Source organism: Siniperca chuatsi, linkage group LG9 (assembly GCF_020085105.1).
Source record: "Siniperca chuatsi isolate FFG_IHB_CAS linkage group LG9, ASM2008510v1, whole genome shotgun sequence".
In the NCBI taxonomy this organism is placed as follows: domain Eukaryota; kingdom Metazoa; phylum Chordata; class Actinopteri; order Centrarchiformes; family Sinipercidae; genus Siniperca; species Siniperca chuatsi.
The window spans coordinates 14,637,065-14,660,441 of record NC_058050.1 but is presented as its reverse complement, the minus strand read 5'-3'; the positions used below and the strand labels follow the sequence as shown (position 1 = coordinate 14,660,441).

General features: G+C 37.9%; 1 protein-coding gene and 2 long non-coding RNA genes across 3 annotated transcripts in view; 2 read left to right on the top strand and 1 right to left on the bottom strand.

The window, feature by feature from the left end:
• Positions 1–2,755, bottom strand: part of dgat1b (diacylglycerol O-acyltransferase 1b) — a 28,147-nt gene extending 25,392 nt beyond the window's left edge. The window contains exon 1 of the mRNA XM_044207326.1: positions 2,615–2,755. Coding sequence (XP_044063261.1) covers positions 2,615–2,730 — 116 coding nt within the window. The 5' untranslated portion in view covers positions 2,731–2,755. The remainder of the gene's footprint in view (positions 1–2,614) is intronic.
• Positions 1–23,377, top strand: part of LOC122881306 — a 105,399-nt gene that overhangs the window by 9,366 nt on the left and 72,656 nt on the right. The gene's annotated exons all lie outside the window — the stretch shown is intronic.
• Positions 7,417–23,377, top strand: part of LOC122881308 — a 30,304-nt gene continuing 14,343 nt past the window's right edge. Inside the window, exons 1-2 of the long non-coding RNA XR_006379144.1 lie at positions 7,417–7,591; positions 9,476–9,603. This is a non-coding gene — a long non-coding RNA (uncharacterized LOC122881308). The remainder of the gene's footprint in view (positions 7,592–9,475; positions 9,604–23,377) is intronic.

Below are 23,377 nucleotides of genomic sequence, written 5' to 3'. Positions count from 1 at the left end.
CACTTCCTGACCACCCAGAGTCTGTCTCAGCTCCTCCCTGAAAACTACACAGCATTCTTCCTTTTTCAACTTCCACCTCTGCTCTGCCTTTGTCCTCTTCATCTTCCTCACCACCAGAGTCATTTTACACACTACCATCCTGTGTTCTCTGGCTACACTCTCCCCTACCACTACTTTACAGTCACTGGTCTCTTTCAGATTACAACGTCTACACAAGATGTAGTCCACCTGAGTGCTTCTTCCTCCGCTCTTATATGTAACCCTATGTTCCTGCCTCTTCTGGAAGAAAGTGTTCACTACAACCATTTCCATCCTCTTTGCTAAGTCTACCACCATCTGTCTTTCTGCATTCCTGTCCTGAAGACCAAACCTGCCCATCACATTCTCATCACCTCTGTTCCCTTCACCTACATGCCCATTGAAATCTGCAAAAATATTAATAGCTATAAACAGGTATAAACTTCAAACACTCAAACCATAAAAACCATTGCAAGTTGATTTGTTTTATACTGCTGCTAAAATATTTGTCAAACAGGTCAGCTTGATATTAGGCAATGTGAAATCTGAATCTGATACAGCCCCTAAAGGGCTTTTATAATGGATTTACTGAGTTTTTAGCCACTTGGGGGCAGCAGAAACATCCTGTAAATACAACTCTGACACACTATCACCTTATAAAGTTGTTATGACAAACCTGTTAGCAAAAGTTGCATATTTACACATCCAGCAGATATGGCGCAACATTAGCATTAATTTGTTTTGTTCATTCATTTGTGTCCCGCTGATGAAAGTCTAATATCCACTCTGTTTTTAGTCTCCAACTCCTGAGGGAAATATCTGGCTTGTTAGCTGCTAAATGCTCCACTATGTTCACCAGCTAGTTGCTAACTTTTGTCTGTCTTCTGTTTGGTGCTGAGCAGGTAGCGTACAGTCAACTTTTGAGGGTTCCACTGAAAACAGATGCGTGTGCAAACAGCCCTTGCATGCCGTAAAACCAAAACAATGAGCTGAAAGACACTATAACTTAGATCTGAGGGGAACTGCAGTGATAATTATCTGGGGTGTGACTACTTTGACATACAAGTCGTCAAGTGATACATTATTAATATAAAAATGTTGATTATAGCTGCTTTAAAGCTATTCACCTACAACATATTTCAAAAGGAAAAACTACACCCATATAAAAGCCTAAATCATAAAACATTTTGGAAAAATTAAATATTGGTTGCTTACACACTTATCTTCTCGGGCAATATTAATGTTTATTATTTATCTTATTTTTTAAAACAAAAATGACCATATTAGTATTTTTTTCTACCAGAATATACATTTACTTCTGTGTACCAAAATGTATTTTCTAATTCACTGTGTTTTGATGTGAGCAACGATGTCATTTGAATTGTATACAACCAGCTTGGTGCTGTGTGGCAGCAGTAGTTATTCTACTATTGTGAATGATTTTCCTCTCTCTCTCTCTCTCTCTCTCTCTCTCTCTCACACACACACACACACACACACACACACGCACAGCCCGCAAATATGGCAGTATGCTGATCTGTTGGAGGTGACACTTTTTGCACTTGTTAATTCACACTCATGAATTTTCAATTAGGTGTCACATAATGATGTCATAACGTCTTCCAAACCATGAAACTCCAAACAAAAACCCTTTTCACGTGTGCATCCCCACAGAAAATGTTTTTTTTAATCTGTTCTCCCACAGCTGTGATTCACACCTATTCAGTTCTATGAAAAATCTCACAAAATTAGTGTCCCTGAAGGAAAATACAGTATATTTATATGTACATAAATACACAGTGAGTGAGTTGATAAATTAGTTGTTTACATTTCTTATTTGGCTATCCTTTATGAAAAACAATTAATAAGGCTATCGGTAGCTGCAAGTAAATGAACCTTTTCTACTGTAGCTAGTTATAAAAACTTTTTTTCCATAATGTGACAAGTGTGTGGTGATGCAATTCAAAATGTCAAGAAATCCTTTTGAGCTTTCAAGAAGTTTCAGGAAGCTTTGGGGAGAAAACCAACTTAAGTCAATGTCATGTGCATATACTTTAGCTCACATCCGATATCTAACTCATCAATTAAACTTCAGCATCATTTTATTTAGTGATGTTTAAACAAATGAAACGCATGAAAATAAACAGTGTTAAATTTGAATATAGATTTAATATAAGTCTATACACCTATCAGAGTTCATTTAGGACCTTCATCTAGTTTTGAACATTTGCCTCAGAGCCACATATCAACTACATGAGGGAACAAACAACACTCCAATCAACTTGTCAACTCCATATAATTGTCACTGAAAAATCAGCAATCATTAACGCTGCAAAATTCTACATAAGATTGTAATTTGTTAGTTTGTGACATCAGTATTAAAACTTAAACTTATGATTATCTGAAGCCTCTATTTTTCCTGAAATATTGCAGTTTCCTCCTCCCTTTAAAACTTATAGCTCAAAATGTGAGGCTACAATGCTTTCACTTCAACCTTTGTACAAGTATAGATAATGTCTCCCCCTTTATCTTCAACACACTCTGGTCCGGTCTTCTGTGACTTCAAAATAGGATATGAATACAACTATTTTCTTACCTTAAAGGGTGCTCAAGGGTAAACTGTTGGAAATGGGAAAGGTGGGGAAAGATGGAGATTTGAAGGGTTATAAGAAGAGAGGCGAGGTGTCCTTTAGTCACGGGGTTATGAAGCATTTTATCACAGCTTTTCTCTGACTCTGCAGCTCCTCTGACATTATCAACCTCACACTTTGTGAAAGCACAACTCTGTGAAAAAACTGCAACACTGCAGTCTTCAAACAAACGCCTCAAACATTTGCACATTCCAAGCATTTGTAGCCAAATGTCTCTGTATGCAAATCTGGGATCAATTCTGTTTTGATTGAAAAACGTACAAGTACAGATTGGCGGTCTGCTGTTGTTTACATTGTGTTCCTGTTTTTAACAGCTTCATAATCAAAGGCTTTTCTCTCTCTGCACTGGATTGAACTCTGAGCTGTAATGGAGGAATAAATTGAAGTACTGAGATTTCAGCATACAATTATGTTTTATCTTCTGCTCATTATGTCACACACACACACACACACACACACACACACTGCTGTGCAGACAGAGTATGAATGCAGAAGGACATGTACAGTATGTATATGCACTGACATAAATGTATGTAGCCAGACACGCAGTTTATAAAGCGCGTTTCCCCTATTCTTAAAGGACTTCAAAGCATTTTGCTCGAACAATTCTGAAGTAATTCACCTCAATTCAATGATTTCTCCACCATCAGCTCTTTTGTAATTACACACTGTTCACTGCAGACTCAAATTAATTAAACTAGATCTTCAGTTGTTGTCTGCCCTCTTGCCGGCTGCTGATAAATCACACCATCCAGTGTTCTCCACTGATGCAGTCGAGGAGGTGGATATATTGTGACTCTCCCATTATCCATACAGTGAGTTAGTGCTCATGAGGTTAATAAATGGATATAGGATAGCTTTATCCTCCAATGTGAGTCAGTAATATTGGCACAGTTCAAGTACTTGTGCTGTCAGTGCTTATACAGTACAACTGTGGACATTATAGTAACATGCCATACCTTCAAAATAAAAAATGGCAGGGCTGCAGAATTTGCAGATTATTTTCTTGATTCGTTATTTGGTTGAAATATCAGAAAATAATGACAAATATACCCATTACAATTTTCCTGAGCCCAAGCTGACATCTTCAAATTGTTTTTTTTTTTGTTTTTTTTTACCAACAGTCCTTAATCCAAAGATATTCAATTTACATTGCTAAAAAACAGAGAAAAGCATTAAATCTTTACACTGGAAAAACTGGAACCAGAGAATGTTTGGCATGCTAGCGGCTCTAGAGATGGCTATGTTAGTCACTTGGTCCACCACTTTGGTGCAGACTGAAATATTTCAACAACTATCGGATGGATTACCATGAAATTTTGTACAGACATTCATGGTTCCCAGAGGACGAATCCTATTGACTTTTTCCTCTAGTACGTGGCTTTGAATAAGATGTTTCCATATCTATTGGATGAATGAAATTTGGTTCAGACATTAATGTCCCCCTAAGAGTTGTAATAACTTTGGTGATCTCCTGACTTTTCATCCAGGGCAATCATCAGATCAAAATTTTTATTTGTCCAGTACTTTGGTGTATGACCAAAATACCTGCAAAACTTAAGACATTCCCATCAACCTCATTTCTATTTTGTGTGTAGCATGCTATCACACTAAACTGAAATGGTGAACATGGTAAACATTATACCTGCTAAACATTGTCAGTGGGCGCATGTTAGCATGCTGAGGTTAGCATTTAGCTCAAAGCCTTGCAGAGCCATCGGCTAATGGTTTCAACTCTAAACTTGGGTTAACGATAATTCTTGCTGTTGAAGTCCACTATTAATAGCCATATTTCCCAGACAAGCATTTTTGACACAGAGGAATATGAATTTATCATTCAAAGGAGTTTAAGTCCATCACTGTTACCTGTTTCATTATCATGAATAGTATTGTAAAGTACTGTTACTCTAAATATAATTTATATTTCTAAAATTGTTTACCTTTATGATAAATTGATTCATATTCAATAAATGAAAGTCCCATTATTAGCCATAGATTACTAAGAGGCAAGACAATGCAAAAATAGTATGGTAAATGTAAACAGTTGGGAATATAAACTCTCCAATGAATAGTACGTTATATAGTGTTCATTTTCTACACTATTAACATATAATGTATTTCCATACTTACCCATGTCAGCATCAACAAATACATCCAGTTTAAGCATGTGTTGATGCTGCTGTGTTTGTGTTAATGAAGGCAGAAGATGGTGTTTATATGGAGCTGCTTAATTAGCAGCAACAGTAATGAAGTCACATGGGACACAGTGTTGGTATCTGGACAGCCAGGATAGGATGATTATTTCAACTGGATGTGTCCAAGAAGCTGTTCTTTTTACTACACTCACAAACACACACACACACACACACACACACACACACACACAAGCTTTCTTCTCTTGATCTGCTGCCAGATGAGGTGTGTGCATGAATACTTCAGTGTGTGTGTGTTTTATGTGCGTGTTTGTTTATCCCTTTGTATTGAAATGTGTATCTGTGATTGCATGTGTATGTATCTGTGATTATGTGTGCCTATGTGTGTGCGTGTGCTATTTGAAGTAGAGCTACCAGGGACATAGCAGGGATTATAGTTTCTTTATGAAGGGTTGGTTGATTGTAGAGATGTTATTAACTGCTTCAAATCTGCAGGAATTTCATTTGTTGCTTACTTTCATTCACTTTAGTGTCCCCTTATTATGAACCAACTGGGATTTACTTACCCCGTATTACAGTAAAATTTAAACTGAGCAAAGATAAACTGTAACGATTCATAGAAATTTCAGTTTCAGTTCATTTATAAACAGCAGAATCTGACTCCATGTCTATGTGGGTGTTCACAATATTGAGGACTGTCAATTTTAAATAGGTCCACTTATTTATTGCTTGAAGAAAAGAGCGTCTCCCCAAAAATGTATATGAACAATGAGTGTGTATACCTGTATTTTTGACCTTTTATTATATAGTAATAGGTAAGCAGTCAAACCTTCATCTTCTGTATGTTTCATAAAATATTTACCATTGAAATTGAACAGCATTCTCTTTATTGTGTTAAATTGGCAGTGATTTGCCGATTTTAAACTTTTGCCGTCCACTGTTCATTTTTATTTTTTGGGTGACTCTCTGAATAACTATGGTAATGAGTTGTGATAGAAAGAAAGGACATTGAAATATGTAAACTAAAGTCTTGATCTCTACATTTTATTCAGTACTGGTTTGCACTGAGACAAAACACTAATTAGGCACCACCTTTTCAAAGCTGTTCAAATCTACCAGGGCAGAATCAACAGTCATTAGATGAATATTATCCTGATGGAGTTGAGCTCCTCAGTCTGCAGCATTTTCAGGATTTGCAGATACAGTATGTACTTCAGTCCTTCTGTTTTCTCTTTGCACCTACAGAGAGAAACATGCAGGGAGGAGTTGTTCAGTTTGTGTGCATGTGTCTTTTTGCAGGTTTGCAACTACCTGTACATGTCTGTGTTTGTGTGTCTGCAAGCAAGCACATGTGTTTGTCCGTGCATGTGTGTGTTGTTCCAGGGACAAATGCCAATTTCAGCGATTCAACTGACGCAGGCTGACAGTGAAGGAACAGAAACTGCAGTGAGACTGACAAAACACACTTTGTCACTCTCACACACACCTACACCCACACACACCTTTCTTACCATAAGCTATCATTCTCTCCATCCTCACACAGACCCCCCCCCCTTCCCTACACATCTCTCCTCTTTCATTCCATTATCTTCTTGTCGCCTCTTCCTCCTCCTTCTGTCCCTTCCCATTATTGCCTCTCTTTCCTCCCCTTTTTCTAGCCCCTCCCTTTGTTGCCTCTTGCCTCCCCTTTTTCCTCCTTGATACCCTTGTGTGTCTGTTGTTTAGTTCTTCAATCCAAAACTGTAATCGAAAAGTCATTCAAGTTGTGATGACTAATATGTAAGTATGTTGGTCTTTTTTCTTGATTTGAAATTCTAGGCAGTGCGCTAACCTCTCTGACCTTTTGTAGGTGATTTAAAAAAAGGAAAAAAAACTGTGTATAAAATTATATAACAGACTTCTGTAACTTTTATTACCACATACCCTGAAAGTGACCCTTGTTAAAAATACTGTTAAAGATCATGGCTTGTATCAGACCGTGGAGAGCTGAGCGCCTTGGCAAAGGGTATAATAGTTCTGCATCATTTTCCCTTGCTCTGCTTTTATTTAACATATGGCTTGTTTGTTGTTGTTGTTGTTGTGTTTTGTCTCAGTGTAATTACTTTCATTAATATTATGCTTGCACATGTGGAGAATTACAGATAATTTATTGTCTCAACAGCAAGAAATTCCATTGAGACGTGGCTAATTTCACAGATGTTGAGTTGTGTTTTTCTAGTCCCTGTAAGCTCTTTGCATAACATCTGTCTGTCTTTCTGTCTGTCTGTCTCAGACACCTCACAAAAAACTACTTGTTCAGTTTGAAATTTGAAATCTGTGCAGCTGAAAGATTACAGCATTGTATTCCAGCTGTATATTGAAAATAATAGCTTGAATAAAAAGGTTTTTAAGTTCCCTTCAGAGTCTTCAGGTGAACAACAGAGACTCATGAAAGCAGCATCCTGATGCTATAGATCTTTGTCTGCATGGGAACGATGATTCTGTGCCAAGGTTTATGAGGGCGCTATCTTAAAATGATTTACAGCCCGCTACAGCATTGCTGTAAAACTCCATGAATCATCAAGGTTTGATTTTATTACAGTCAAGCCGTGAGAGAGAAGTTCACATCATCACCTGAGGGTGGAGGTATTGAGCTCTGCATCCTTTCTTCTCTCTCTCTCTATGTCTGTGTCTCTCCAACCTGAGGAAACTGCGCTACAAGGTTAACATCTGTAGGAGTCAGGAAGAGAGGGATGCAAGGAGAGGAAAAACAGCATGAGGAGAGGAGGGGTAAGGATGGAATGGGGGAAAATTTGAGGAACTAAGCGAGGAGAGGAAAAGAGAGCAGGGAAGAGGAGAGATAGAAAGGGGAGTAAAATGAGATTAGATTGGGTTCCATCAGGGTTAGGAAAGATATTAAATATATATTAATAGAAAGTGGAATAGAAAATAACATTTTATTAAACATAGTGGCAATGAAAGGGTGGAAAACACAGAGTGAAGAGAGGAATGAAAGACAGGAAAGGAAAAAGTGATGAGAGAGAGGTGGAAAAGAGAGAGCTGCTGAAACAAGATCAATACTTTACTGCTGGGTGCTGAAATGTTGGTGGCAACTGTCTCCCTGAGTTTCCTCCTTAGCTAGACACACATACACACACACAGCCCTCCCCCTGCAGACACATGCTGAAGCCAACGCACACAATCACCAACACACATGCTTAAAGCCTGAGCAGCAGAGCGTCTACAGCTGTTAAGATGAACGACTTAACAGATGCCTGCTGCATTGTAAAGAATAAATGTAAATTCACCTTTAGTCAATCTGTATAATCATTTGTATAACACATGTACAGGCCAGAAAGCTTTAAATACAAGGTAAAAGTAATTTGACAAAAAAAATGATAGTACCACAAGGTACAAGTCATATGATAAGAACTGAACCATCTCGAAGACAACTGAGTAAACGCCACCTGCTGATGTAGGCCATGATTGGTGGCTGGAAGCTCCAGAAAAACTTCTGTAAGGGTACCTTGTGCTAGATCCAAGATTTCCGAGATCAATGTGGAATCAAATCACATATGAAAATAGCGTATAGAAAAATTACCTTGAGAGTTTAAAGTAAATGTCCATCCTTGGGAAGTGAGACATTTATATTTATTCCTTGGTTCCTTTGTTCTCTGGTTGAACACACTCCTCTGCCTCACTTCTATCCTCACCTTTATATGTTTCCTCTGAATGTTTTCTCTGATTGGGAATTCATACCTCATCCTCATCACTTGTCTCCTCTATCACGCTCTCCACCATGAAGTGTGCTCGTGGTGATGCCCTGGGCAAAAGTATGTTTGTGAAATCCTTCAAAATGCACCTTTCTCTACATATTATCTTTTTTATCAATGTATATAAAGAATCAGTCCAGTCTGAAACTCACAATATATGATGTATTGTCAACACTGAGAGATACATTTATTATCTCCAGTTTGTCAGCTGATTACAAAGAGTTTTTTTTAAAAATCTGATGAAAACACATTGGCTGACATTTGTTTTTTGAAACATAATGTAAAAGAAAAATGTTTTTGATAACTAAGACATGTACTGAGTTTTTCAGTTGAACAGTAAACTTGTCAGTTCCATCATATATGCTGATGTATCAGTGATAGGCTCTACATACTATACATATTTGCATACAGTACTTGTAGTGTCTACTTCTATGACAATTTCTGACTAAGGAAAAGAGAAATTACATTTCAACAGTAAGGCTTACAAACCTTATTAACTGATGTTTTTGTCCTGCAGCCCTTGTAAGTGCTGATCAATATCAATTAAGATTAAATAATTGCATGGTTGCTTCTAAAATCTAAATTAAAAAGTAAATTCCTGCTCTTGAGTTCATGTACTACAGTCTTCTTGATAGTTTACTGAAATTCACAGAGAAGAACATTGACAGCAGATGTGGGTGAGGTGATCTGCTAACACCAGATCACCTCATCCACATCTGCTGTCAGTGTGAAGACAGTCTAACCCTATTAGTCAGTCCATCCTGTCAGTTCATTGCATCACTATACTGTAGCTATGGTCGCATTATTGATCTTAAGCCAGTTAAGAGTTATCAGAGAACACTGCAGCCTCTTAGTCCTTAGTGAGTTTACAGTATCTCTTTCTCATTTGTGCTTTGAAAAGGACTTGAAGGAGAAGCACCAACTCGGCCTGTCAGAGTTCATGAGCTGGAAAGATGACGGTCAAAAGCACATACCACCTTCACTGGGCTGGTGTGTGAAAAAATGCCCACCTGTGGAGAGAGCACTTTGGTAAGACTGTCACAGGCAATATATTTTATAACGGTGTTGTCTGACACAAAGTCTACAGTCGTTCCTCTAAGTCAGAGGTGTATGAGGTCATTGTGCCTCATCCTTTGCAAGGAAATGTTCTTAAGCTGCTTCACAGTGATGCGAGTGGTGCCAAAAACCAAAATCGAACAGAATTCGACTCCAGAATTATCGTATTTCAGGCCAAACTATTGTACTATTGGCACAGCCAGAATTGAGTGTGCAACTTATATGAAGGCTATGCCGTGGTATACAATATATCCATGAGTTTACCAAGTTGACTGCAACGGGCTCTGACTACAAGCTGGTGTTTTTGTTATGCAGGTTACTGCACGACACACTGTGTGTTTTTAACCTAGTGTGTAAAAGAGTTACGTGTACAGGTACATTTTTATACCATAACCAAACTAAACTTGACAATAAGCATACAAAATGAAACTGTCTGATACTTAAACCAAACATTATCTGTGAAACACAGATACAAAGAGTTTGTAAGAGGTTGTGAGTGGCAACAGTGACTGTTACAGGAGATCTCAGCAGACATGTGATCGGATCATTTATGACAAATCCAAGTTCAGTTTGTTGTAATACATTACTGACGTAATTAACATACAATGAATAATCAGGCTGGTTACAAATCATTTATGTACCATTTCAATATTATAGGAAAAAATGAAAATATGGCATTTCAAAATGATAATATATTTAGAGGTTTTAGAATTATTGATTGGAAATTGTTCAAATGGCTAAATTATTGTGCAAAAATGAAGATTATCATATACCTGGCAACACTGCTGCTTCATTAAAATCCTGTTGCTGTTCAGCTCTCACTAAAGTAAATGTGTCACATTTAGTCCTGCACACCCACACAGGTGTTTTCAATTATTATGGCTGATTTGACCTCTGCTCAGGTTGAAGGTGGGAGGAGTATGCTGGAAATTACATGAGGTCACCGGTAAGAATGGTAAAGGTGTAATTTATCCCACCTTAACAGGTTCAAAAAAGCTAATAAGGAGAGTGAGGAAGATGTCAATCAAGCACCATTTATATACGCCCACACAGTTCTGAGAAGAAGTCTAATTAGCCATAGTAAGTGAAATCACCTGTGTGGGTGGACCATGGGTTTACAGGGTCTTTAACATTATTAAACTATACTGTAATGATGGATATACAGTATTAAACATATCGTTACATATCTTATATTATTATCAAAATACATGCCAAATAATATGGATAGCAGCTTCAGGTTTGGAGTGCTCTGTATACCATATCAAACCCCTCAGAAACAGCATATATGGATAAAACAGGTATTGGTGAGGATTCCACTGTAGTTACAGTCATTCTCATTAGACCTGAACCAAACCAAATCCATACACAAACCTTACCATTTTTAATCTTATTTTTCAACCATTTTTAATAACCTTATCTATAATCCCAACCTACTGGTTTGACAGGACAATGAAAGCCCCTCTGTGGAATCCACAATTGTGCGACAGTGGTATGTAGTCACTGAAAACAGAAGCTGCTCTTACTGTAAGTGCTGTGATAATAGCATTTGATAAAGACACAGAGGAAAACACCAGATTGCAAGAAGGCGTTAACGATTGCCAGTACTTAATTAAAGGCAATTAAAAGCAAGTACTGTATATGCAAAAGTTGTGGGAGATGAGCCAAAGGGACAAACAGAGGACTTGATCTGCAACATTATTGAAGCCTTTGGATTTGATCATTTTAGTATCACCAACATCTGAACAGATACTAACATAAATAATGAAATTTAATATATACTAGCTACTTACCACTTTCTCAAGACCTATAGTCTGCTCTTGACCTCTTTCTGTTCTGCTACTTACTTGTCAGCTACTTAATTTGCAATATATTTTATGGTGGTCAATGACAGAATGAACACACAAAACTTGTATTACTACACTTATCTAAAGACTACTTTCTAGATCTAACACAACATCTATACTGTATACTACACTAAATATAAGGTAAATACCATTACAGGGAAACTGTTTCCAGAAGTAACAGAAAAATACAACCATACACCGTCTGAATTTAAGTTTCTCTCTTTCACCGAATTAAGACTAGCTTAACTGCCTTGTTAACTCATCGTAAAACACATTTCATTCAAACTCGACAGAAACAAAATTAAACTCACCAAAACCATCTTGGTTAGTCTTTCCACTGTTCCAACAATCACCAACTCTGGTTTGGTCAAAATAAACCCTTCATTTACAGACTTAGATGTGAAAATATCCTGGCTCTACACGCAGTTTTTCCCCACTGCCTCTCTCTGCCGTTCCTGGCCTCTTTGTGTTACTGGGTTAGCTTGCTGAACAAAAGTCTGTTGCTGAGCGTCTCTTACTCGTTCGTCTGAGGCAGACCATTCAAATAGAATGGCAAAAATTGCCCAAAAACGAAACTAGGCTAGTTTGGTGTTGCCAGCCAAGGGGAGGCACAACTAGGCTATAATTGCTGACGGTTTAGCTGGCTACAGTGCAATGCAAATGTATATATGTATATAACTTTTTTAATATTTTCCTGCAAACCCTCTCTGATTGGTCTTGTCTCCGTTCTGTTCACTGAAGATACAAAATTACAAAATTGCGGTCTTCTTTAGTGACAAACTGCTCAAAGTGTAGAATTATTCGGGAAAGAAATAATCTTCGGGGCTGCAGCCCCGAATGCCCAGGCCAGGCGATGCCCATGCAGCTGCCTCAAAGACTGTTTGTTTGCTTTTTTTCAGGTAGGCAGGTTTTGCATTCTGTGATTCTCCCTGCTGTTTTGCCAATTTACTGGTTGGTCAACTTTATACCTGTAACCCTGCTGTAAATTACTGCAGCAAGCGTTACCTTTTTTATACATGCTATTGTGAATTTTATAGTTAAGAGTTTTTTTTATCACCAGTGGTGCTATAGAGCAATTTTATGATGAAAGGTTCTCTGTATTGTTTGTATCATGTGGCCTACCACATATAGCAAACCACATGTTTCTCCAGCTGCAGAGGGTGTTGATGCATGATGATGCCCTCATTTGGTGGCTGAGGTACCATAAAAGGTAGCAGAGTACCAATAAAGAGATAAGACTTTAAGTAAACAATACAGGTTTCAAAAAAGGTATTTCAAATGTTATTATTATGAGGTATGTTATGAGGTAGAAAATGCTTTTAGCATCTTTGTTGAGCCTTGTTGCTGAGAAACACTGCCTGTAAACAAATCTGTGTTTGTTTATAATAGGCCTTTTTCATAGTAGACTTTTTGACTGATCATAGTGGGAAAAGCACAGGTATTACTAATGACATTAACAATGGCTTAGTTTTTTTCAAGTGTGGATACTGGGATGCTGAAAGTGAAGCAGCTGAATGGAATTCAGCCATCATTAATTTTTTTATTTACACCTGTACTTTTCCTCCTGTAACATGTCAAAATGCCTCTATGAAAAAGGCCTGTAAACATCACAGGGTATTTATCTTTGCCATTTATAGTACTCATTTCCTTTCTGTGGTCCTCCTTTAATAGCATCATGGCTTCATTGAAGGATCTTTTCACTTTTGAGCTAATGCTATCTTTTGATTTGAGTAATGATACATATTTGGCTATGTTGAAGTTAAACAAGAACATTAAATCTTGGAAACATGGGCAGTGTTAACTTGGTGTTGAAGGGAGGCCTTGACAGTTCTTACACTGACTGGCTGATCCAGGTTGCAACTAAACTAAACAAAAGTCATAAGATACAGCATCATAGACGTGAGACATGAAGTAATGTTCAGACCTTCAGAGATAACTTAGACTGATGCATGGCCCTGTGTTTGGGCTCAGATCCAATGTGTCTTGCAGATTGTTACAGGAACACAAAGTCTGGGAAGATTACAGCAGTTTAGAAAATTATCCTTGAAACATTTTAGGTTTAGGAAGGTGGTAAAGGGAGGTGGGACAAGAAATGTATATTTTGAAGTGAGTTTTTAGTTACAGACTTGACTGTTTTGTACTTATGAATCTGTCCCTCTGTGCTCACAAACCTTGACTGGCAGATTGATTACATCTTAACTTTTTCTGTGCTCACTCAATAGTTTTGCAATTAATAAACTTCTGTATTATCTGTCACTCTGATTTATGAAGAAGTGAGAGGACAATAACTACCTGTATCCTGTCTCTTTCCAAAGACAGACACAAGTGTACACACACATAAACGTGCCATATATTTATATCAATCTTGACAAGGCTTAGACAGACAAAAAAAAACACATTTTAGGAATGTAATTCACACGCCTACCTACAGAATCACAAACAGTTAACTTTTTGATGAAACAACTACTGCATCTCAGGGGGAAATGTTTTGACATTACTCTTCCTGTCCTGTGTGTGTGTGTGTGTGTGTGTGTGTGTGTGTGTGTGTGTGTGTGTGTGTGTGTGTGTGTGTGTGTGTGTGTGTGTGTGTGTGTGTGTGTGCTGATTTGTCTCTTGACAGTGAGTCGTCAGTCCCTGCTGTGCCTTCTGGCTTGATGAGAACATCAAGAGGCCTTTCTGACTCATGGCTGAGTGTGTGTGTGTTTATGTGCATGTGTGTATGTTTTGGTCTGTCTGTCTCTGTCAGTCTCTAAGTGGATGATGCTTCATACAAATTCCAGATGCTTTTATATAAATCAGTCCTCCTTGTTGTTATTATTAGGAAAGAGCCTCTCAGTAAGTGATAATGTAGCTGTGAGATAATGTAGTTTTGAGTCACACAAACCATTTATTCCATCTGTATCATTCTTTGACATTCTTAAAGATAATAAGTGCGTGCAGGTAGTGTATGGTTTTTACAAACCCAGTGTTATTTTCTTTTCCTGACCAATAAACACATTCTGTATTCGTCCACAATCCTGACATATAACAATTAGATTAAGCAGTTAGCTTTCAGCACACTCTGGATCTTGATGGAAGATATAGAGCATGCTTAGAATGAAATACGTACAGTATAATTTAGTGTTGGTACAGTATATTGATCAGACTGGGTGAGACAATTACTCAGGTTAGTTTCCCCATATGGGATAAGTACTAGTACATTTAAAGCAGCAAGGAGGGAAAGACTTCAAAACAACCTCAACCATAATATTGAGCTTTTAGTGTATCAAATTTAGTGTCCTCTTTTTTGACCACCTGTTGAATATAAGTTACTATAGTATTTATTACTCAGTTATACAAGCTGAATGTAATTTTGACCCTAAGTTGGAGCGTAAAGTCAACACTAACTGCTACGTTGTAACCATTTAATTTCACATTAAACTCGCCAGTGAGTGACAACAGTGTCATTTTATCTCTAGCGGTAAGAGAAAGACACTACTGACTTGTAACAGAAATGAAGAGACCTACAGTGCATTCATATGTTTTCTTTATAATGTATGCTGTTTATCGATTATTGTCTTTGTACTTTGATGGGGTTTTTTTTACTAAGATGAGTGTGGCTGTATCATACGACGCCGTAATAGGGCCATTATAGGTTAAAAAAATTTTAATTTCTGAGATTAAAGTCGCAAATGTACAGGGAAAAAAAACCTTGGATTTTCTCTGAGATTAAAGTAGTAAATTTCCGAGAAAAATTCTTGGATATTATCTGAGAATATGAAGTCATACATTCGTGAAATTTCTGAATTTCTTCTCAGAATATTACACCTCCCCCGGCGCCGTCAATTTATTATTTTTAGCTTCAATGGCCGTCATAGTATCACACATAAATATGGTCATAAATAATAACAACATCAACAACAGTCTCTGGAAAACTCAGATCGTAGGATAAAAGATTCTTCTGAAGTCACCACCTTAACATTTATAAGATTCTGTTACAAGAGGTGGAAATCGCGAATCAATTTGCTGATTTGAATCACTTTGTTCAGTTCAGTTCAAAGATTCGTAGTCAATGACTATGTTGTTTGTTCACTTTTTTTTCCTAAACTAAGCGGTCTCATCACCATTCAAATGCATACGTCAGTAAGTGAACGCATCACTGTTCTTACGGCCACGACATTCAGCACTGATTCTGATGGTCTTCAGTTTAGTAGTAAGTTCAGTAAGTTTGTGGTCCAAGCTGTCACATTCACTTCAGTACAAAACTAGCCTATAGAAGCACTGTACATCAGGTTAATAGCTCAGCAGCCTATTATTTATGACAGAGGTATCAGATTATGATTGTTTTGTGGCTTTCGGTGTCTTTTATAGGCTTTTAACGAGGAAGTAAGGTGCTGTGCAAGTACGCCTGAGCTGACAACAGCAATCTGTCACCAGTGAATGTAGCTTCATCGCTAAAAGCTACTGATTTGGGCAGTGACAATGGGGATTCATTATTGTCAGTTCAATTTAAAGAGTTATTGGTAAAGATTAGTTTGTACATGTACTGAACATCTCCAAATGGTGCTGGTAGCAATTTCCATCTCAAGTGAATGCAGCATTAGCATGTGCCTGTAGAGGAATATAATCTGTCACAGGCTATTCACATGGCTTTAAGAACATTAATTGGCCACGTCTTTGTAATCGTTTTGTCATGACAACAGTTAATAAGAAGTACTTTACACCTGCTCTGCAGTATGTACATTATAAGTTATATCTTAACTTTACCAACTAACTTACAGCTAGTGCAAAAGCCTGCAGGTTTGGTACACCAACTTGTGGGCAGTCTCCTTGGCTTGCCAAATGTTAAACCTTCTTCACCAGTCACTTCTTATCTAGTCCAGTGTATAGCTAGCGTACAAACAGCTTGTGTGCTGAGAGCATCTGCCCCTGATTTTATATGAACCAGCATTGTTTTGGTTCTTTTTGTCCTGCAAAGCGAGAGAATGAGTTGAAAAGTGTCTGAAAGCAGCAGAGCTGCAGACTGTAGATTCAGGGAGCCATCTGATTCAGTGTTAATGTAAAAAATATTGCTTAATGCAGCTTTAATGATGTTGGCTGCCACAATAAGAGACTCCATTTTTCACTCGTGTCCTGAGCTAAGCAAGCTGTTGAGCAACCACATTAGTGTATAGCAAGTGTTTCTTCCTGTTCTTCTCTCTGCATTTCTTCATTTGACTTCCTTCTTTTCTCTTTAAACATAACAACCCTTGAGAAAGGCTTGCTATTCACCCTAAGACACTAAATTTTCCTCTGCAACCTTATTAATTAAAAAAGGGAAAATAATGTACACCACCCGCAGTTATTTGCTGTTCTGTAATTCCACGCCATTTATCAATACAAGCCTCTTGCAGAGTGAATTTACATAAACCTGTAACAGCACTGCTTTATCATTTAATTGGTCCCCAGTGAGAGAGACACCTTAACATGCAAATAATACAGAAACTCTGAATTAAAAGCAAAATACACATGCAGAAAAGCTATTAAATTCACAAGTGGTTGTCTGACAACTCTGGTACTCTTGCGTAAAGAGTTTTCAATTTCCTTCAGGTTAACAGAAAGCCATAAGTCCAGTATGTGAGGAGACATGCACATTTCTTGTTGGTGTTGATGATTCTGAGGTTGTTATTGATTATTCAGCAGCCTGGAACAATACTCGACTCCTACAAGGCAACAGACACAACAGTCACGAAAAAAGCAAGCAACAGGCCAAAGCTAATGTTTATTTCTTATATAAAGATCTGTATTGGGTTAAACAGATGGCATTTCTGATTAAATGTATTTACCATTATCGCACCATATGTGTGAGCTTATAAATATGATACTTTGATATTGAAAATAACAATAATGTTACAAAAGCAAGAAAATATCATGCAGTGTATCATACAGCCAAAAAAAATAAACATGCTTCATAAGGTTTCTCAGTACAATTTGAGGCAGAAAAGAGGGAGAAATATATTTAGGTACGGTCTAACAATCTGAGCTCTAATTCCTACAAAATACTGTTATTCTAGAGAGGAGAAACTTTACAATACTCTGCTTAGTCAACAAAGATAATGAAACAGACAACATTTAAAAAGGCATTTTTCCTCCATGAACACTACCGGTCAGAAGAAAGCCTCAGGTCATTATCACCTTCTGGTGTGACATTGTTACATGTTTTCATTGCAATGTGTCTAAATGTCTAATAACTGTATTTCTGCTACTTGTAACCTGTGACTCTATATCCCTGAAAGTGACAGTGACTGGTAGGGTTTAGGTTGGATGACTTTGTTGTTTACTTTCCAGGGAGATGTCCATTTATCATACTGAGAGGAGGAGGTGTGAGTGGGAGTAGTCTGAAGACATGGGCTGCTGCACCATAGAGAACTGCTGTATGTGTATATACTGTAGGTAGGATGTGCAACAGACGTGTTTGTTACTGAGTAATATTGATAATAATTATAATAAGAATAACAATGTTACAAAATGCTACAAAATCAAGATGGATAAAAGACAAAAGACTGATTAATAAGACAGGAAAATCTCTAAGGCTACATTGCAGCACACACTGGGCACAATAGAGCTGTTCTAACTCTTTTTGTTTAAGACAGGTCAACAGGACATTACAGTAGTCAGGACGATATGAAATCTTTGACATTAAGTATCAATCACATTTTGTTTTTTTGTTTGTGAAATAGAAAAACATAGCTGGACAAAACTTTGTTTAAAGTTAGGGCTCAGGTCAAATAGGACTCCTAATTTCCTGGAGGCCTGCTTAATGTGTCAATTGGCAAAAAAAAAAAAAAAGAAGTAATCGTCGTCTGTGATTGATCCCACTAATCCTTTCTGCAATGCAGCTGTAGCCAGTGGCATTACTGTCCCGAGTGGAATTGTTTTGATTTCTTTTCTTTTATCACTTGCAGAGATGTTTGCTTTTTGGAAATGTAAGCTTGCAGTGATACACAGGTGGCTATCACTTTACGGTAATGGATAGCACTAGCAGGATTTTGGTATTTTGGCCCATTACTGGCATCAAATTGAGCTAGTAGAGAAACCTCTACTGTATCTTTCCCAGTTGTGTCACTTTCAGACAACACAAAAAAGCTACTTGTAAAGAGACACTATTGGCTTGACAGGCATAATATATCATAGCAAAAACGAGAGGAAAAAGTAGCACAACATGAATATTATGTCTAAAAAAAAATCTGTGTAATGCAGTGTTAATAATATTTTGTGTACATTAATTAAGTTATTAGCCCTGAGTTATTCTTGCCTTTATGCCCTGATCCCATCATGGGATAGAAGGTAGTGCTCATGTGTGCGTGTGATTGCAGAGTTGCTTGTATGAACTTTTTAGTAGGCAGTTGCATATTTGTATACATCCAACAGATACGGAGCAACATGAGCATTCATTGCTTTCAGCTCTGTTTCAGTCTCCACCAACTCCTTAGGGTAAATATCTAGCTTTTTAACTGCTAATTGCTCTACCATGTTCACCAGCTAGATGCTAAATTTGTCTGTCGGGTGTTTGGTGCTGGGCAGTTAGCGTACAGTGGGTTTATCAGAGTTTTTGTTGCTAAAAACAACTTCCTGTTGGATGGAAATGCATTTGATGAGAGAGGTGAGAGTCAACCAAAACACTAAAGTTACAGTCCATAAAACCAAAACAATTAGCCAAAAGACGCTAAAAAGGTCAATGGAGTTTTGGGCAACTGCAGAGTCGAGTGATATTATCTTATTATCATGTCATTGTTTAAAAATATGAGTGCAGCCTTAAATTTGCATTTAATTACCTTGAACGACTGACTTTGTCTAACATGAGGCTTATGTAAGTTTGCTTTTTAATACACTTATTTATTATTTAGCACCAATATACCAGAGCTTTCAGGAAACTCATTTTCTCAGTTGTAATTAAAGTTGGAATGTTGACATGAAAGGTATTAACAAGTTCGGAAACTGATAAATATGGTAACTTCCACATGAACGCTGCATTAGCGCCTAGGGTTAAAGTCAAAGGGTTAACAGAGTACAATAACCCACAGTTAGCCACTACCATGTGAAAAGGGGCTAAGCTAGCTCGAGGCAGTCTCTATTGTGAGTGCTACAGTGTGGAAAATCCTGGTTTAAGAGCATGCGAAAAGCCATTCACAGTGGTAGAGGTTTAACAGTGTCTTTGATTACCTGTGTGGACAAGGACATGCTGACTTAGTTCTTCTGCGCTCTGACTGATTGGCCCCCACGGACAGATGGACTCACTGATTGGCCCTTGGCATACTGAGGGCAGCAAGCAGGAAGTCCTCATAAAGTGAAAGGGATGTTCAATCTTCCAGCTCCCCAGACAACGACAACCTGCTCTGCTGCTAAGCCTTATCTATTTCTTGGGGTGTTTCTTTCTGTTTCTGTCTCTTTTTGTTGCTGTTTGTCTCACTTTTTAAGCTTGCCCTTCTCTCTTTTCTGCCCTCTGTTTCCCCACTCCCTTCTTCCAATTATGTTTTCATCTCTCTCTCTCTGTCTCTAAAAGTTTCTCCCTTCCTCTCTCTTACACTGTCTCAGACCTCACACTCTCATGTCTCTTTCTTTTTTTATTTCTCCTCACTTTCTGTCGGCTGTACTCTCCTTTTCTCTTCCTCTATCCTCTTTTCCCCACAGCAGCTTTCAAAAAATTGTCTTCTGTGTGAAATGAGACCGGCTAGCAGTATTAGAGTGAGAGAGAGATTCTGTAAGGAGGTTGTAAAAATGACTCCTCCATGGGGAAATACCCACAGCTGTATTAAGATCTCCTCGTCTCCTTGTCTTTTAAACGGCTCCCATTCTCCAGCTAATTGTTTTGAAGCCAGGCCTGTAAATCCCCAGTGAGATCTGGCACTACTCATTGAATTAGCCTGGAGTTACAGAAATATCTCTCTTTTATCAATCTTTGAGAGAGAAATATGTCTTTTCACCCCCCCCCCCTTTCTCCCTCAATCTGTTACAGTCCTCCTTTATTTCTCCCTCCATTTTCTGCCTCATAAAAAGCATTTCTGCTTAATTCATTTCACTGAGGAACTGGAAAAAGTACAAGATTGTGAAGGACTTAATCCACTGAGCCATAGGGATTCCTCCTAATACTGCAGTATCAAAATATGCTTACTCAGAACTTATTATTTCTAGAGGTGAAGACCCCAAATGGCAGATACCTTGTTTGTCATCTCTACCTCAGAATTTATGAAACCAGGGTATAGCTTACCAGTGTGGCCAGGGTTTGTAGGAGACTTTGATTGAAGTTAAAGCTCAAGCATGCTGGAAGCAATTTACTGAAATGTGTCATTTGTAGCTGCTAATCTGAGGCTTGTATGACACACTGCAGGTGGCATATTTGACATGTCAGCAGACCATATTGTTTATGCTTTGAAATGATGTTTCATAAATGCTAAAATAATATACATGTGATTTGCTGGGGGGAGGGGTTACATTTGAAAATAAAGTTTAGAGCATGCATCAAGAAAATCCCAGAAAATCTTTATTTATTTTCTTTACTTATTTTTTCATTTAAAACAGCTAATTTATTCTAACAAAATCAGTGAAAAAAAGTGAATTTGCGCAAATCTTTTGCTCAAGTTTGGAAAATTACACGTGAATTTGATATGTTGACTAATAGCGAACCTTCTTGATAGTGTGGTTCTGAGGGAACAAAGAGCCAGAGAGTACAAAACAGAGGAAGCTATCATAGCCAATTACCTTTTTTGCACCGTTCACTTTTATATAACCCTGTGCTGCTGGAGCATAAACTGCTCTAAAAAAGAGGCATAGTTTGCAGCTGAGACAGGAGGCAATGGTAAAAATACGTCTCTTGAATAAATTGTGTTAAATAATTGTCTGGTTAGCAACCAAGCTAGCTAGCTTTCTAATTATCAGTTAGCAAGCCAGCTATTCTGACTGTCTAGAGCTAGCTTCAAGTAACTGCTACGTGTACTTCACGAGGACGACAGATCAACCTAGCAGTGCCACTTTCTATTCTGACCGAGCCTTAATTCTTTAATTAATGTTTTTAAAAGGATATGTAACCCTTTTTACAATTATTCTTGTTAACTGTAACTGTCAGTGTTAATCATCATCCGGTTGATTCAGAAATGTGCTCCTAACACTGTGGCATCAACCTGGTTCATAAAAGTATTGATATTATAATCGAATGTTTAAATATTGTTTCATAGGGATTCTAAATGCATATAAAACCTAAAACTTCTGATGTCCCAAATGAGTATATTTTAAGAAAACTTGAGCCCAAGGACAAGAGACTAATTTAATTCAGCTTTACTACTAAGTTCAAGTTGGAGACCTTGCTGAAGAAACTTCCTAAAACGGCTTCGAAACACGTAGCCAACAACCTTGAGTAGTAGTAGTGTACGGAGGAGTCAAACAAAGGTGATGAGCCTTTACATCAGGAGGTGGAGATGGTGCCAAGAAAACAACAGAAATGAAGTAAATTGTTGCTTTCTGTGAGTCAATTTCAGCACTGAGCCAACAACCTTGACAAGTTTGTATATTTATACACATAAGTCAAAGTCAGTGTTTACAATGTGACTCTAAGCCAAGGGGACTTTGGAGTAAAGTGCTGCCATCCGTTTGTATGTAAGTCAAATTAAGCCAAGTTAGTTTGACTGATATGGATATTACTGGGCTGGATATTACCATAGAACCAGGTTTTTCCATATTCATGCTGATTATTTTGGTCTCTTCACACAAAGCAGGATAAAATACTGCCTACTGAACAGTTAGAATCCACTCATCAGCTTTGATGTGAAGCCTTGGCAGACAGCAAGGGTGAGAGAAGTGAGAGGGGAGGGAAAAGAAGGAGTGTTTATGGGAAAAGAAGAGCAGAGAGAGAAAAAAGTGGCACACAGATGAAGCGAACGAGAGAGAAAGACGGAGAAAAGGGTGTGTGTACTTGAGAAGGACCCAGTCACAGAGTTAAAAGAGCGTCCGTTCTGGTCAAGATGAGATGGTTGATTGTGTATGGACAGCATCCAGGAAGTATCTGGAGTGAATTGGAAGAGCTTCCTGTCCTTTGAGGGCATCTCTTTTAATCATGGCTGTTGGGGCTGTGGGAACCAGCCTCACCACCGAGAGGACACTGTTAATTAGACGGCATGTTACTGCACATCCCTGTAGAGTCAACACCCTGCGCGGCAATGATTGCTCTCTGTTTCTGTCTCTCACACACAAACACACACAAATCTCACGTCAATGCTTGCTCTCTCTCTCAGCTTTTTTCATAAACATAAATATGCAAATACAAATGTCTTACATAAACACTAATGTTTTCATGTATACACACATTCAAGGGACGAACTATTTTTTCTATATTGTGACCATTGTTCCTCTTTGCCAATAATGTTTCTGGCATATATTTGGCATATGTCATCCTGATTTTTGGGCTTTTCCTCTTGCAACATTACACAATTATCCCATTTATGTGACTGATGCAGCAGCAATTCTATTTTTTAACTTGCCTTATGTTGCTGTTGAAAACTCGCTCATAAAAAAATCTGACTTTCAAATGTCTATTAAACCACACATACTTCTACAGTAATAGGTATTCAAATTAATGAGTCATTTGCGTACAGATGCCTTAGTACCTGAGATTCACAGGTTTTGTTGCAGGTGCATCAAAATTAATGTTGTAAACTCTCAAAAGCATAATAAACAAACACAAGAAGACTGTGAAAGCAAAAAGGAACAGGGATCATAAGTGGAAGATACATCAAATGGCCAGATGTATGTGGACACTTGAACATTACATCTTTATCCCCTCCCCAATGAGATTGTTGAACATTTTATTCCAAAACCATGTACTTTAAAATGGTGCTATGACCGCCTCCACCCTGCTAAGAGAAAGGCTTTCCAAAAGATTTTGGGACCTGGCT